Source organism: Camarhynchus parvulus, chromosome 18, assembly GCF_901933205.1.
Source record: "Camarhynchus parvulus chromosome 18, STF_HiC, whole genome shotgun sequence".
Taxonomy (NCBI): domain Eukaryota; kingdom Metazoa; phylum Chordata; class Aves; order Passeriformes; family Thraupidae; genus Camarhynchus; species Camarhynchus parvulus.
In genome coordinates, this window is record NC_044588.1 from 337,731 (window position 1) to 355,489 (window position 17,759).

Genomic DNA, 17,759 nt, shown 5'->3' on the forward strand with positions numbered 1-17,759 from the left:
TGTGCATATAAGGTAGACAATCCTCTTGTCTATGCCCTGAAATTGTACTGGAGAGATTTAGATTGGTTTAATTGGATTCACTTCAGCATCTTGCAAATAAACAAACTAAATTAATACAAACCAGGCTAACTTCATCCTAGGACTGCCTAAACAGTATTTTGTAGGCCTTTATTGAAGCTGTTATTAATTTAAAATACCTTTTTATTCAGCCTTTGCTTTCAGAACATTAGAAAACAAAAACTCATAAACAACAAATGCAGAATTCTATGAGAGAGTACTTGATTTTTACTCCTTGCTGTGCCTAGGTCAGACAAAGAAGGGTTGTTTTCTTTCTGTAAAAATGGTAGGGGTAGATTTCATTGCCTTCATTGCCTACTGCATTTCATTGCCACTTAATGCAGTACTGCATTTGAGCTTCCTTATCCCTAACATGGGTCAACTATGAAATGAACGTGAACTAAATCCTAACTCTCCATGAATCATGGAAATCAACAATAACTTAACCTTACTGATCCAGCACTTTACTAAAGAAAATAAAAGCTTCAGAGGAACAAGAAGGGAGCACTAAGTTTCTGGTTATATTGATGTGTTTGGGATTGCCAGTCGGACCCCATTAGTTCCAAATCAGAGCGATCAAGAAGACAAAATGAGAATTCTTATCTGCTAGTTGGGTTTCTGCATCTCTCCCCATCAATTTAGAAACATATGGAAGGTGAATTCCACACTGGCATGAAGCCCTTTTGACTCACAGTAGAGTGAGCCTCTTTGGCAAAGACGCATCCAGGGTTAGACAGCCTCAGTGGAACATCTCTGTATTTCACCTCCTCAAAGTGTCACAACTGGGGACAGAACAGCAAGAAGATCTCAGCATTATAGAGAAAGTAACCTCAAGGCAAAGGAAAAGCAGCTCAGGTGACATGGAAATGGAAACAGGCCACTAAAGGCTACAGATACAGAGGTTTTATGTCCAGCAAGAAGTCATTTAGGTTAAAGGGAAGAGCTGTTGACTATGACACTGCCAAAGCACAAATACAGCAAGTATGGAAGAAACACAGACATTCTACTCAATCTGTGAGAATTTGCTTTTGTTCTTTTATCAGTCTCAAAACAGAGTTTTTAAAAAAAATGTCTATGATGAGTTTCATGATCCCTTTCACAGAATTGTTTCGTTTTAAGTGGCAGTATGGACCTCATATCACATTTAGGAGCTCAACATTTCTGCATTGGTGAAGACAATTAGACAAGTTGTTTAAAATAACATGTTAATATCCCAATGAAAAAAGCACTAGAAAAGGCTATTTCAGAAAGGGCCGATTCGAGAGCCGATTTACCACTAGTAGCCACCAGGAAAATGGAAATTCATTTCAGATGCAGAAGGAAAAAAATGAGGGAGATGGATACACATACCTGGCTAAATTAGAATCATTTCACCAATGTATTTATAGTCTATAGCAACAGCTCAAAATCCACTGACAGTGAAAACTGCATAGGAACAGCACAGTAAGTTCCAGGCTTCTAAGCAATCGCTACAGTAACATAGTCTGTTTCCCAACATCTTTTGCAGTCCTTGGAGAGGTGTAGATGCAGATTTAATGAGCAATGCCTGCCATCTGTTAATATTGCCTCGAAGAGCAACTGAGGAAAAAAAACAGGAATACCAGAAGTGCATGAGATGGCAGAAGCTTTAGAAAAATGGACCATCAATAATTGGGTTTTCTATGTATGACTGCTATAGAAACAAATTCCCAGAAATGAGCAAACTACATATTTATTTTGCAAGAGTTGCAATATTTAAGTCAGTCTTACACCTGGATTTAACCAGGCAATAAACATTCAGGTTAACAGAGCTAGTGAGCATATCAGGCTCACCAAAATGCCTGGAAAAATGCCACATCTCAGGACCTGAATCTGCAGGATCCAAACTCTGGGCTCACTACTTTGTTAATGAACTAGAACAGCTTTTTTGAGTTATACTGATTTACATAAAGTATTGCCTATACAAAAAAAGTAAGACAGTATTTCCTCATAGCTGATAGGACAAAACCTTTATTTTCTTCATCCAGTCATACACATTTCAGTCTTATTAATTTCTTCTTCCTCAAGAAAGCTTGCCAGAAATTCATATTAGTGCTTTGGGTTTACTTCCACAGTCCCAGGTTTATTTGAACACAATATTAAATCTGTAGGGAAAGACATACATAACTGGACGTCCATAGTTTGCATGATGAGGTATCTTTGGCCTACTTTATCCTACAAAGCTTTGTGACAAGAACAGATGTAAAAGCGCCTTGCAGTCCTTAATCAAGACATACTATTAACTGAGATAACCAGAAGGCAAAAGAATAAGCCAAGTCACCAGGGTTCAGAAACAAAGATGGTTGCAGGAGATAAAGGGTTTATTTTAATCCCAGGAATTCCCAGGCAGAGTTTAAGTCAATTATAATGTTAAAGGCATATTACCTTGCTGTATGCTAGTATAAAGATGAAGAATACACTCGTAGTAATTTAACAATAATCAAATTTTACTAAATACTGACCATTTGAATCAGAAATGCATTATTTTTCAGTGATTTTAATGGGTTATTAATTTATGCAAGTTACAAAGAGACATTACTTCCATTTTCCAAGCAGATTATTCCAAGTACAGTTAAAACACAAAAACTACTGTTTCATAACTTCTGCAGAGAAATAAAAGGCAAAAAAAAATCCCTGCTTGTTTAATTACAGAAAGACAGGAATCAAAACCACATTCAGAGCAAGATATAATTAGGTGATAATACAACTGTGTTTCCTATTAAGGAGACAGTCACATTGAACTTTAAACACCAAACCTTGTTGTTTAGACTGACATTATTTATTCAATCAAAACAAAAATAGTACACCCCTTCTGTATGTCATACACATATTGTGTATGCCCACACCACTTTGGCAAGCACCAGGTACTCAGCTCCTTTCATCAAAGGAAATAATTTTTGAAAAACTGTATTTTGCATTCTTCTAGAACTCAAAATCAAATTCTTCTTTCTTTATTTTTAGCATGGGGCATGGCACCAAACTGCAAACACATGAAAGCCAAAAACACTTTCAATTCTCAGTCTTTCATGAAGAGGTGGAAAATTGAGTTCAAAACACACACACAAGGTGGCTCCATCCTTCTCCCTGCCCCATGTAAAAACATTCCTACAGATTAAATGCCCCTCAAATTCTCCCAGCCACAACCAGTCTGGTTTCTTCCACAGTCTAGTCCCTCTGCCCTAACTTTTGTCTGACTCATACTGTACTGATGAAGACCTATTAAAACTCTTATTTACAGACCCCTGCTGAAACTCCAAACCACTGCACTGTACTGTCCAAATTTACGTCATATCTCAGTAGACAGATTACTTGTTTCATAACTTTTTTCCTCTGTGTCTTTGGCATTTTTAAAAATTTGTACATTGTTTTTTACCTGGAGATTTTTTTTATACCTGCACAGAAATTAAATACTGAAAATAAGTCCAGACATTCTGTCTCACTGTGCTAGATCTCTGCAAAAAACCCTGTGCCCTGACACTCCAAATACTCTGCTAGTTTAGAAAATGTAACTCTGCAAAAGCTTAAAGAGCCATTTTGACTTTGGCCACATCCTCAAATGTCAGTAAAACCCACCTGTGGTGACAACCACCCCTGTTAATGGCAGACAGACTGAAGGGACACGGGCTGTTTTAACAGTTAGGGAGAGTTGTACCACAAAGTAAATCCAACATTTAATTTCTGTACTTCTTATTTTAGTTTCCACTAATGCCAGCTCATATCTAAACAATGTAACATTTCATCCACATTTATTAGAAATGTGAATTAGTAAGAGAAACACTCTTACTATGCTATAGAATAGGGGAAATTAAAAAGCATAAAGTTCACTTCCATTCAAGAATAGCCAACATCAGTCTCATAGAGCAATAAATAATAAGATACTGCTAACACCAAACATGAGAAGACAGTTAAAACTGTTACAAATCCGTATCTCTCAGTTACTTAACAATCTATAGGTTCAGTCAATTTAAAAGGTCTAGGAACAGAGGATCAGTGGATTAGTAACAACAGACCATTAATCTCTGCAGCCTCAATTTTAATCCAGCAATAACCAAAGTGATTGAAAATCATTCTGACACGTGACTAGTAAAGCTCCTGAGCATGGTCCTCTTCCATACCTTCATCCCCACTGCAGAGGTCATGGCACATTTCTAATGGGACTATTTACCAAGGGACCTCTGCTTAATGTTTAACTAAACTCTAGGCCAACATTTATGGCAGAGTAATTCCTCTGCACACTATCTCCCTGAATTAACAGCTGATTTTTAGGATTTTATTTTGCATTTCATTTCAGCCTATATTAGCAAAGCTTTCTTTCTTTCCTGGAAAAATATACAACACAAAATTGTTGAAAACAAATACTCATTTTCTACATAAGATTTTAAATAAACATGTAGAAATTGACAACTGTCATCCTAGGCAAATGCCAGGAGATTATTTCTGTACAGTTTATATAATATCAGTTAAAGTTACATCCAAAAAACTTGAGTTTTAAAAATAATGCACTAGTATTACATCATATACTCTGCTTTTAAATAGAAGAATGCTTTATTCCAAAGATGTTAACTTCTGGATAATTCAGTGACTAGAATCAATTCTTAAATGATCAGTAATGTGACAATATTAAGCAATACAGACACGTTTCATCATTTAGTCCTCCACAACTGTCGCAGACAACTTTTATGAAAAATCCTTTCCTTAGGATTTTTTCCACCTGAGAAGCTGAGAGGCCTCAGGAACAAAATGTAAACAATGATTATCTGCTGCTGTGGAATGCAACAGGTGGATCTGTGATTGGTCTCATGTGGTTGTTTCTAATTAATGGCCAATCACAGTCAGCTGGCTCAGAATCTCTGTCTGAGACACAAACCTTTGTTATCATTCCTTTCTTTCTATTCTTAGCTAGCCTTCTGATGAGATCCTTTTCTTCTATTTGTTTAGTATAGTTTTAATGTAATATATATCATAAAATAATAAATCAAGCCTTCTGAAACACGGAGTCAGATCCTTCGTCTCTTCCCCAATCCAAGAACCCCTGTGACCATCGTCACACACAAGAGTTATCAGGATATCAGTAAAGAAGTCATTGAAAGAAACATCTTGCAAAAAGGATTTAAATTCAGCTGTTGCTACCTGTGGCCTGAAATCTAAGCCATAGGTTCCTTTTCAGGAGCATTAAAAGTAAGATGCTGACTACCTTGTAGTCGGAAACACTCTTTTATTACTGCAAAGTAAATAAATATTTAAAAACATAAAAACACAGCAGACACAGAAGGTCCCAGTTACACAGAGCAGGGAACTAAAAAGGGGAGAGTTCTGAGAGTTACTTGCTGCTGTTTGTGAAGCATTAAGTAGCACCAAAGCTGAACAAGGGCTGGAGGAGAGAAAGGAGAAAGTTTGCAAGCTCTGTGCCCTTTGGTAGATACAATCCAAACACATAAATATGATGTAAATGTACTGCAGAGACATCCAGCTGTTTTTATAAATAGTACAAAACTTTTTTGTGTATGGCAGAAATTGATTCATAATACTATAAATGAGCCTTACCCTATTTAAAACATGAGGAACTTTTCTGCTGACACAGACTGAATATGCCACTAGCAGTGGAGAGGACACGTTTGCCTTGCTTGGTCCCAGACAGAGGAACAGATCCTCAAGTATTTTACATCTTCCCCCCAAACAGTTTTCTCTCAGTCTGACTAAACTCTGCTTATCTAATCTATTCTCTGCCAGCTGCTTGCACAGAACTAGCATGAGGTGTCCCAAACATCTGTGTAGGTACCACCTGGTGAGTGGTGAGTTCCCATTCCATTGAATGTCCTCTTTATATCAGGACTTGAGGTCAAATCAAGAGAAAATTAAAATCTGTGCTGGGAAGAAAGTGGAACAGAAACTCACATATAAAAAGCATTGCATATTACAATTCACCTCTTGTAATTTCACTTTTTAGTCTTCTGGTTTGTGTTTACTATTGTGGAAGATGGTGTCTCTTTCTTTCAGGGCATCCATACACTGAGAATTTACAAAATACAATCCAGTTTATATGAATTCTCATTGTACAGTTTCTCTTGCTGTGTTCATCATCCTAGAAAAGCCTGCATCTTTGCTTTACCACATAAAGAACTGACATTATTTTACCCAGATAAAAGCCTATTTTCCATACAACTGTATAATTTAAAGAGAGATTATGAAAATTTTTGCTCATCTTAGCTGGGCTTTTCCTAAGATTTTGTATTATTCATGTATTACACCACTGCTACTCCTTGCTTCAGCAAAGCACTTCAGCACATCCTTAATCTAAGTTGTCTTATACAATTATATGTTAAGACTCAGATTCAGCAGAACACTTAAGCATATCTTCTAAGTTTTGCATTTTGCTGAATCTGGCTGTTAGGTATCAGAATAAAATGTAAAGAGGATGACTCAGTTTTTAGTTTTTATACTTATGCTACCTAATAAAATAAATCATATTATTTATTACTGCATTTTTCATCCTGTTTCACCGTGTGCTAAATACCTATGACTCTAGAGCAAAGGTACAATTACAGACTGGCAAAGATGAATTGTTAACAATTTGAAGAGAGTGCTAGGGGGGGCTACTGAAGATAAAAAATTATGCATCTGCAGATAACTTGAAATTCCAGTTGGAATTACTGCCACACAGTACCCTCAGAATTGTCTGGGCAAGCAAAAGGAGACTGTGGAGTCCTTATAGATTACTTTGTTTTCTAGCAGGTACAAAAAACTGTGACAATAAGATAATGCTTATAAATATGGAAAAAAAATCCCAAAACACCACGTATGTTGAATCCAGGTGATTATAATGCAAAATAAAAAATGGGAGGAGTTAGACATGATAGGCAAAATGCCCTGGGGTGAGGTTTCACCCTCAAAGAAAATTCAAGTATCCAAGAATTCCAGCAGTACAGAAAGGAACCTGTTGGGCTGCTGAGACCTAATTTAAGAGAGAAAATTTAGGACCAAAATCTCTGGTGCCCTTTACTGTGTGTTGTCACCTACACCCACATTGAGGGGATGTGAAACACGAGGCAGCAAAGTGCTGTACTTGGAGGAACCCACTCGTTACTCACAGCCCAAACAGAACCAGAAAAAGACCAACGGAGTGAATCTCAGTAATTTAAACAGAATTTAAATAACACACATTTATGGAGGAACCTTGTCTGGATCTGAACTTTTCCTTAATATCATGCTAACTCCTGGAAAGCAATTTTATTCTAATTTATTTAATTCTTGTGTACGCCATAACCGTATCTCACAATAACTTCGCTGCATGTATAATGAGGATAAAAAACACCTTGTAGTAGAAAGGCAAAGAGAGAAGGAGGATCCAGCCCGTGAGGGGACACAACTAGGGTCCTTATGTGACCCTGGACTGTATATTCCCTGCACACTGCTCCAAGTTCTGACACCAAAACCCTTTATAAATTTTTTTAAACTGAAATGTAATGCAAACCTCTTTCATTCATACATTTCATTCTTAGAAAAACCAAGGCAAGCAGTCCCATTCAGAGAACTCTCCTGTCAGTAAGTGTTTACACACACCCCAGAAGCAGGATTAAGACCAGCATAAGGTCAGTTAAACTCCTTTTCTTTCTAGCAGTGGGGACAATCATAAGGTCCCTCAAACACCTTTCCCTTCCAGCAGCCCTTCCCTTCCATAACTGCCACTTCCCACGTGGGAAATAGGAGGCCTCAAGTCCAAGTCATGTGGCATTCCACTGATGTAGAAACAAAGAGGTCATTCTGCATAAAATTTCACTCCCAGCAACACTACTGAAGTACTGTGATCCTTTTTTACCAGCAGGTATAAATTTTCAGCACCACTTTTTTCCTGAAGTTTCTTTTCTCTGCCATGATGCAAATGAAAGTTAATGCTTTTTCTAGCAGCCCAAGAATGTCAAATTGCCAAACAAACTTCAGCTGTGGCAGCAGGAACCCTTCCTGACCTGCTCCTTTAACTACCCAAACACCATCCTACTGGGAATGGTAGGGCTTGCTGGAGGACATAGCCACTTCCACATCACTTCAAACACTTGTTTTCCATGGTCACACGTACTAAAGACCCTTCACTGGCACTCACTATCTTTTTCTTTTAGCATTAATAATCCATAGGAGTCCTGCTGGCAAAGCAAAAAATCCTCTTAGGATTATTCCTGAAGCAGAACAGGGCTGTATAGTAGTTAACAGCAGGAAGGAACTTAAATTGGAAACAACCCACAAAAATGACAAGAGGATGATTTTTCAGAAACCACGTTTCCCTCTAAATTCATCTACTCAAATGCTATTTCCAAAACATAGAGATGTCAACACATTTAGAGGGGAAAAAAAAAGGATAACGTTGCTTAGCTGCCTCCTCCATGCATGTGCTTAGAAGTCACTTTGGTCGATTCAGTGCACGACTCTTTCCATTCCACATTTAAAGCTTGACCAAGTTAAGGACTAATGATAAAGGGAGGGAAAAAGACTGTATGCTTATTTTAGTATTTTTCTAAAAAGTACATCCTAATTAGTTGTTTGCGGCTTACAGCTGCTGTGGTATTTTTATGGCAACAATATCAGAAAAGTTAAGAACTGTGGGGCATTTAAATTTAATGCTGTTTTTACTACAGAAATACAAATGTTACCGATTCATGAATTCAAAACAGAAATGTTTTCATCAGGAAACATACATCTGACAATGAAAGTTATTTCTTTAGTTCTGACCACTGATTTCAGAATGCAATGTATGTGGAAACTGATCAACTTCCATTTTCCAAGATGAGTAAAAGTAAATTAATATTTTAGGGCTGTGATCCTGAAGGGCTTAACCTGACAGTTTACAGGAGGACAGACACCTGCCATCTAAAGCTTTTCTCATTGTTGATAGTTCAATTTTTGCAATCTTTAAGGCCCAAATCTCAGTAGCACCAAAGCCCTTTATAACATTTTGGGAGTTGCAAGGACTATTAGGGTGGATGTAAATATAGGTTACCTTTACCTCAACTGTCACCTGCTAAGCACTACATGACAAATTCTGCCATAATGGCAAATTGGAAGTTTGCACTTATGAACACCCATGTGCATGAATGTGGCACTACTTCACCAGAAAGGCACTACACAGGATACAGGTCTACCATGTTTCAGCCCTCTATTTTCATGACAATAATAACTTGCTATTTTATCTCCAAGAAATTCCATTAAAAGACCCTTGGCAGCTTTTAAACTATCAATGGTTAAAACCAACAATAAAATACTCTAGAACTTTGAATTCAGCTGCAAATAGGTTTAGCTGTAAAGCCTCCCCTCTCTCAAATGCCAGATTATTATCCTTTGAAAAAAAAATTATTCCCCATTTATTTACAAATAAAGTTTCAATTTATTTACCGCAGTGCAATTTTTTGCTAACTGTACTTTCTGATTGCATTACAATGGAAATGCAGTCCCATTGTACAGTGTTGACTCTAATCCAGTCAATTACAATTTGATCCCTATTTCCTATTCTTCCCAACATGGTGTGCAGAAAAGATAAAAACAAGACAGGAGAAAAATAACACAGAGTATTTCAGTATTGTTCATAACTGACTGTCATCTAGTTTTGTCTGCTGCTTGAGTTGGTAATGAGATAGTGATAGAACAGTTTTATACAGTTCTCTATTAACAGCCCAGATGAGCCAATCATCCCCTTCAGTCTTTGCCATGTTTAGTCATAAACAATCAGCAATGATGAAAACAGCAACTTCCTCCTCAGCTGAATTACCACCTTTCAACCAAGTAAGAAAGTGACACTTTGACCAATAGCAACAGAGAAAAAACTCAATCTTTTAGAGAGAGCAGGAATTCCTTGTTCATTCATATGCAAGGAATATTCAAAATGCAAATGGAAACCCATTTCAATCCTTGCTATATTTAAAATCTAGCTGTTGTAGAATTAAAAACTGAGAACTTTCCAAAAATGTCAAGGGCAAAATTTCTTGATAGCCTCAGCTGCATTTTAAAGAGCACCCTTAAATTGAGAGCACTTAATTTGAGTGGGGTTTGATTCCTTATTTTAATAATTTTATCTCGGAGGCTTGGTATCTAGTTCAGTTGGATTACAATGAGGCAACACAACAAAGTGAAGAGGTTTGAAAACTGGGTATCTACATCACTGAGATTTGGAAAAGAATAGCAGCAATAACCAGCTTCTTTCCACCAGTTTATTGGATGGAAAACAGCTCAGCCTAATATGCACAAAAACTATTTATAAACATTCACTTCTACTACCTTAACATAAGCGAAAAATGTGTGTGTTGTTCCAGCACTTTAGTGCCTATCTGGTCACGCCCTAGTTGGAAAACTAACAATAAAAAAAATAAAATGATAAAAAATACAAGATACGCACACAAAAAAAAAGGTAAAAACAGACATTCACAGAAGACTTCAAAGGCTATTTCCATAGAATTTTCAAGCAGAAACACCTTCACACCTTTTGAGAAAGTGGAAAAAAAAATCACTAAAGTGAGAAAGCATTCCAGAGCTGAGGAACTGAGAGTCTCTGGATCCAACCTATGGTTCCTCCATTCTGTGAATGTGAGCAGGCAAACTGAATCTATGTGGATTTTCAGTAACACCAACAAACTCCAGGCAGACATGAAGGTTTTCCCACAGACATGAGGCTCTGGAGATGGTATTAAAGCAGGAAAAAAATACTGTAATGGGTAAAGTTCTTAGTTACCAGAAACCCTCTACAACTTACACCTTCCTTTATGCCTAGTGCTCACTTTCATATGTGTGTGTGTGTGTATATTTATATGTATGTGCTATATTCCTTTCCCTAGAATATTACATATCTTACTTTAAAAAGTGATAGAAGAAGCTATTTCTGTGACACTAGTTGAGGATAACTAACACGGTTTCAACATTTTTGTCCTAACATAATGAACCATTCACTGTTCTAATGTTAGAGCTTTGATACGCTTCTCATCTACAAGCATATTTCTGTCTGAATAATCTCAGGTTGTGTAATGCTATGAGAAGAAGAGTTATCAGACTTTACAGACCATGATTCCACAGGTAATTCCAGCCCTGGCATAATTTAGAGTTCATACAGGGCATCTCTGTGTTATGCCAGGTATTAAGAGCTCAGAGACTGCAGAAGCTCCAAGACAGAAAATGAAGTGCAAATGTGCTCCAAATCCACCTCTAGTCCTCAGTGCCAGGAGATGCCATATCAGATGCTCAATACATACTGGAATTCCTGGATAGATGAGGGTTTTTGTACACCATCTCAGTTGTTTACCATACATGATTTATGGCACTTGTGTGCTGCCAAATAGGCCACAGAAGGTGCATCATAGAAAGGATTTGGCCTCATGTGCCTTGACAGCATGGCAAAGGATGAAAATACTTCCAAATAACAAGACAGCTTTCATCCATATTGGTTCCCAGAAGCCAAACCAAGAAGAGGTAGTATATCAATTCATAGGAAGGCACAAATATGTTGACCATGCAGGTTTTAGAAATAATTTTGTTGATGTATTAACAGAAAATGCACATGGAAATCCTCTTAACAACTTCACACAACTTCATTTTCTTATTTAACCAAGAATCCTGCAAAGTTTTGACAACAACTTCCTAGCTTTTTTTTTCTGGAAATCGATTACTAGTATTTAAATTCACAAAAAACCTTCCTTATGGCTCATACAAATTATTGTGTAAGCGAAGCTGACAGCCACCTGAGAACACTGATGCTAGTTCATATTTGGTGCTATTATTACTCAGGAAGGAAATTCTGGACATCATACAACTCTTATCTTCTTTGTATGTAAACAGTGTTAATTCCTGTGCCAGCAGTATCTGCATCTTCAAAGGAACAACATCTAGTGAGGGCTTATTGCAGCATTCTGTTCACAGGACATCTTCACTTCCTTTGCTCTGTGCTCCTTCTGTGCTGAACAATATCATTAAAAGGACAAAACATCAAAAGTCATAATACAAATAATGACTATTTTTCCCAGAAACTACAACTCAAAGGACTAAGTATGACTTTGAAGGAAAGCAAGGGCTTTCATTACTGTCTAAAGGACAGAAATGATTTTTGTGGTCCTTCAGCCTGTTTGTATTTCGCATTTGCATCTGCACAAGGAAACTAGATTCTCTTTTCAAACAAGCAATTCCAAGTAGCAAAAGCCTTAATTCAGTATGCCAAGAAAATAAAAATATTGTTCCCGAAGTTCACAGATAAATTATTTCCCAAACACATGGAAGAGCCAGTAATTAAAAAAAATACTTCTAAATCTCAGCATAATTTCTTCCAAAACAATCAATCTCTCATACGCACAAGTAACTGACTCATAAAAAAATTAAGTATAAAATATTTTGAATATATATATACACCCCTTTTTAATAGATTAATTACTTTCCATATACTAAGTCTCCAATAATTTATGAACGTAAGACACCAAAGAGTCAACTGTATACCTTCACCATTACTAATTTTAAATAAACACAGCACAAGTGCTACATTCAGCATAATTTATACTTAAATGTTATATAAACTTAATAAACAACTGAATGAATAAGGAAAAAAAAATACTGCCACACTCCTTAATTCACATTCCAGTAATTTGCAGCACTAGTGCTCAAGTAGTGAGTTTTTTAAGTAACATGTTGAATGAATGACCAGTGCCGAAATGCTAAAATACAATCTGCAATCCTGTGCTGAGGCAATCCCTTAACAGGCTTCATGACATCTCCTACTTGCACTGTTATCCAGACATTCCAGCTAGATAATTTGCTACGAAACCCAGTGTAAAAAGGATGGCAGAGGCAACATACAGAGCATTAGTGCCACTCAGATATCTACAGATCTTAATCCTTTTTACTAAGACGACAGATAGTGAGGAATCCTGAAAAAAAACCCAAAATCCCCAGGAAAAAGAAAAAAGAAAACAAGACTGAAGCATGTATACATCCTCTGTGTGGTCAAAATTATCTGAAACCACAGCCTTAACCATGTGGCAGAAGCATCCCACCATTCACTCATCCCCTTCATTCCCTCCAAAAAAAAAATGGAAGAAAAAAGAGAAAAAGCAAGCAAACATGGTGTGAGTGTGTACAGTATCAGGTATTAGTGCTAGAGGGAGATGGAGAGCGATGGGAGCCCCTGCAGGACTGATCCCACTGGTTCAGAAGCCTGGGCTCCCCTGTCTGAAGAGGAAAGGAGGGCAAGAGCTCAAGGAACACTGTCAGCTAAATGCATGGCATAAGCAGCTGCACAGAATGGGACAGCTTCTTTCTGTGTCAGGATATTACTGTCACAATGGCCAAGAGAGCGGTGAGCTGCAGCTTGCTATTCTCACTTGTGGTACTTTAAAAAGTATCTGATTTGAGGAGCACTGGACAGGTGGCACATCCCACTGAGCTAAACAGATAAGTGTGAGATTTCAATGACAAGAGGCAGCAGGTTTTGCTGTTCTAAAAAGCGAGAGAATTTTTCTGATGGTACCAATGGGCACCAGTGGAAGGTCAGCCTGGGGTGCTGGCAGTGTCACCCGCGTGCCTAGTGGCAGATGGTGCCAGTCTGTAGGGATAAAAGGAAGGCTGACGCACACTGTGGGCTGACAGCGATGTTATTTGCTCAGGAATAAAGGAGCTTTGGGGCAGGTGCAGGCAGGACAAATTAACAGGGATGCTGAGCCCCCAATGTTCATGTGTGCCCGGCCCAGGGGCTCGAGGGGTGGATAAACTGGGAGGTGCTGCAGGAAGCGCAGTGGGGCTGCCAGGGGGCTGTGGCTGGGACACAGCCCAGGCCAATCTCTGCATGGTCCCAGGAGAGCTTTGGAGCTGACTCTCCTTACGGACATCCAGGCTGAACACTGAGATGCCCACCAGGACCCTGGATCTCCCTCCAGCAGTGTCTTGCTTGTGCTGCTTGTGTTCCCATTTCTGGACTTATGCAATGGCTAGAGGGCAGAGGCAGCCTGTGGGAAGTGGAGCAGCGGGAGATGCAGGCAGCCTGCACACCCATGGGGTTCCCTGAAGTGTCCCAAACCAGAAAACTGGCCACCTCACCACTCCTGCCTCCCGCAATGTAATTATTCCAGCATGACCAACATGACAAATTAACAAGGGAGCTAGGGCTTTTGCAGTCAAAGAGAGTATTTTCCCCAAGAATAAATTGTTCAAATCCTTTATGCTAGACAACTAGCCATGCCTATTCATTAATTGGACAAGCTCTGGTGACAACTGAAATGACCTGACTTTCTAAAAATTGAAGGGAGAGCAATCTTTGCAAGCTTAAAATAAAGCTGTAAATCCCAGCCAGCACAGAGGCTCCCTGAATGTTTTTTTTTTAAGAAAAAAAAATTCACAGCACAGACACACTAAAGCTCATTTTAAAAGCAGAGCCACTTTACTGTTACCCTTTGCAGACCCTGAATTGTGGCACCAGAACATGACAACTCCATCAACAAACCACAAACCCTTCAGGATCTGCACATCAGCCAAGCTTAAGAACTTCAAGAGATATGAAATTCTGGGATCACGGCAATGTTGCAAATAATTATCACGATCAGGTACACTGGGAATTATAAGCATCTTCTTTATCAGTACACCGTATTGTCTACTGCAACGAATGAACGATAATTAAGACACATGTATTGGAATTATGGGGGAGAGGGAAGTGATGAGAGTCGATTTCTGTCACAACCCGCTCACACTACATCGTTCACGGATTTTTCAACTACAGTTTTGACCTGGGTTTAACTGTTCCTCTTGCCCTTTAATAAGGGGACACTTGGGAACCCTGTACGGTATCTCCCCCGCTCCCTTGTCCTTTCTGTGCTTGCCGCATACCTGAAATGCAGACGATGAAATTCGCTTGCAGAAGAAAAAGCACCTCCCAAACAATTTCCATCCTCCGATTCTCATGCCAAGTGCATCCCTCGGCGAAAAAAAATAACAAAGATCAATATCGCAGTTTGAACGATCCCAGCAAATTTCCTTTCGGACTTGCAGACTGTATTCCCCAGATGTGCTGACAACACATGTCCGAGCTCTCTCTCCGCACGGCTCAAGTGAGATCCCTTCCCTTTCTTCGCCCTCCAAAAAAGATCACGAAGCCAACTGCCAACACCGGGCTCTTCCTCCTCGAGCGAGAAAAAATTCCACCAGATTTCCCAACACGACATAGACAACAAACCCCGACCGATCCGATATCCGGAGAGTCTCTATTCCAGGGGCGGCCAGGCGCAAATTAACCCCAAAACTCTGCACGTCTCAGCGGGGCAGTGCCGGCATGCTGAGAAGGATGCGGCGGAGGGAGGGGGATTCCCCTCCTGTTGCTGCTGCTACAGAATGAGCAGAAAGAGATTAATACCGGCTGCAAGCCCCGCCATCCCCGCGGCGCTCGGAGCGCGCAGCCCCGGCTCCCCGGCCCCGCCGCAATCCCGGCGCGCCGCGGCGGCTCCGCCACGCGACTGCAGGGGTCGGGCTTGCCCCGCGCACCGAGCGCCCTGCCCCGGGATGCACCCCCGCAGCCCGCCGCAAGTGAGAACGGGGCTGTATGGCAGCGGAGGAGGGCTCTGTGTGTGTGTGTGTGTGTGTGTCCCAATGCGAACGGCACAAGTGCGGCTTGTGCGCATCGCCCGGCTTGGCTGAGGACGCCAGTATTTTAAAACTTATTTAAACAAGAAGGAAAAGACATTCAGACCCAAACTTCTGTCGGGTTGGTGGCGGAAGGGCACTGGGAGGCTCTAAGCGAGAGTTAGCGAAGTGCCTGCGCTGCAGTGCGTATCTGATAGCATTCCCCGGGTACAACAGTTCTGCATAGCTTCCCCTCCCTCCCCCCGGCCAAAAAAAAAAAAAAAAGCAGCTCCAGTTTTGGGGCAATACCTTACTTACCCCCAAATATCCTCCTGGTTTTTATCTCTACCAGCTCACCGGACGTGCCGCTCCAGCCTGCAGTTCCAAAAACAAATCGAGGTCAAGCTGCGAGCCGTCGGCTGCCACCGCCTACCTCCACCTCAGCTGTCGGGAGGTACCATAGCTGCTCGGAGCTCCCCCTGCTCCCCGGACCACAGCTACTCCGCCATGTCCCCGGGCTGCAGCCAGTGCTGCGGGGGCCGCGAGCGGCAGCTGCGGGCACGGCGGGGCTGGGGCGGCGGCGCGCACGGGCGCGGGCTGGGGGCGCGCTCCGCCGCGGAGGCGGTGCTTGCGCGGGCGGCGACGGCGGGGCCGCTCTGCGCTGGGACCGGGCCGGCCGGAACGGGGGCAGAAGGGGAGGCCCGCCCGACCGACCTCCCACGGGCGCCCGGGTCGCCGGACTGTCTTCTGCATTCCAGAGGGTGTTGCTCACTTGTGTTTAAATGTGCGGCCAATTTGGTTTTGCTCTCCTCCGCTACCCGGGGGTGGAAAATTGAAAAGAGGTGCACCTGGCGCGGGGAAAGCCTAGTTTCCTGGCTGCGGATGGGGAAATTGGGCACAGCAAGGCAGCGCTGGCAGAGGCAGGGTGCCGTGGGCTGCGGTGGTGCGCGGGGCTACCCCGGGACGCGCCGCCCGCCGGGATGGCTCGGACTGTCGTGGAAGAAGGGAGGAGACAGAGGTTCAGGGCAGGTGTGAGAAGGTGCAACCGCTTCGACTACGGATGCCTTCGATGATCGCAGCAAGGCAGAGGAAAGGGGGAAGGAGAAAGATGCTTTGGGTAGCAAACTGATCTCCCAGCTCTTGGCAGGTGTGCGGAGGTCATATTACAAACTCTCCAGAGGGGGATGCATGCAGAATAGGTTGAAAACAGATTGGTTTGTAAACAGTTCTCAAACCTGGGCATACTTGGGGCAAATAAGGGCACACTTGTAAAATGCACCTTTGTGTGGATTCTAGCAAAAGGAGGATGTCTGGATCTCTGAATGGGGAAGGAAACCATCTTGAAGAAAAGAAACTACAGGGCTACGTTATTCCCATAGTCTCTGAGAAATGTGTGGAACTCCCAGGTTTCAAATATACCTGATGGTATTTAATTGTGGCAGATCAAGAAATGCTTGAGTGCTTCAGAGCAAATGGATGGGACAAAATCATCACTGTTTTGAAAGGCAGAATTAGACTGCAGGCACTTAATAGTCATTGTGATGCTTGTGTTCATTTTGCTGGTTTCCAGGGCAGTGCAAGTGCTCTTTGCACTGCAGCAGTGTCTGCTGATGTTTACTCCATCTCTTCTTATGGCTTACAAAGAGATTCAGGATTCTATCAAATTAATTGCTATTATCTGCCCACTGAGAACAGTGAGGCTGGACATGAGGCATTGTCATTCAAGGTTTATGGACAAGAATTCTCATATATATTGATGGGGCTGTACAGCAGGAGGAAATCCTTTCCCTGACAGGTTTGCAGAATGCTGAGTTTCATTTTAATACTTAAGTATTCTATGCAATTCTCTTCTTTAGCACTTATTAAAAACGAGATTTATATCTCCTCTTCTGGGATTATAGAAGGTATGAGTAGCATTATCTATCTCTAGTCTAGGTGCATGTAAGCACACCTAGGAAATGCTCAGTAAAGATTTCCACTGATGTTTACTAAACTCCTTTACTCAAACAGATTAATGTTTTCCATGGATTTGCCTGTGAATTCTCTTTTGGATTTTCTCAGATAATTTGTTACAATAACATCCCAATCTAGAACATAATAAACCCCCAGAGAGACCTTGTCTT

At 40.8% G+C, this 17,759-nt stretch overlaps 1 protein-coding gene across 1 annotated transcript in view; it reads right to left on the reverse strand.

Moving 5' to 3' along the window:
- The window catches only part of CA10 (carbonic anhydrase 10), a 212,632-nt gene extending 197,162 nt beyond the window's left edge, over positions 1 to 15,470 (reverse strand). Inside the window, 1 exon segment of the mRNA XM_030962298.1 lies at positions 14,908 to 15,470. Within this exon segment, the coding sequence (XP_030818158.1) occupies positions 14,908 to 14,968 (61 nt within the window). The 5' untranslated portion in view covers positions 14,969 to 15,470.
- Positions 15,471 to 17,759: the final 2,289 nt, after the last annotated feature.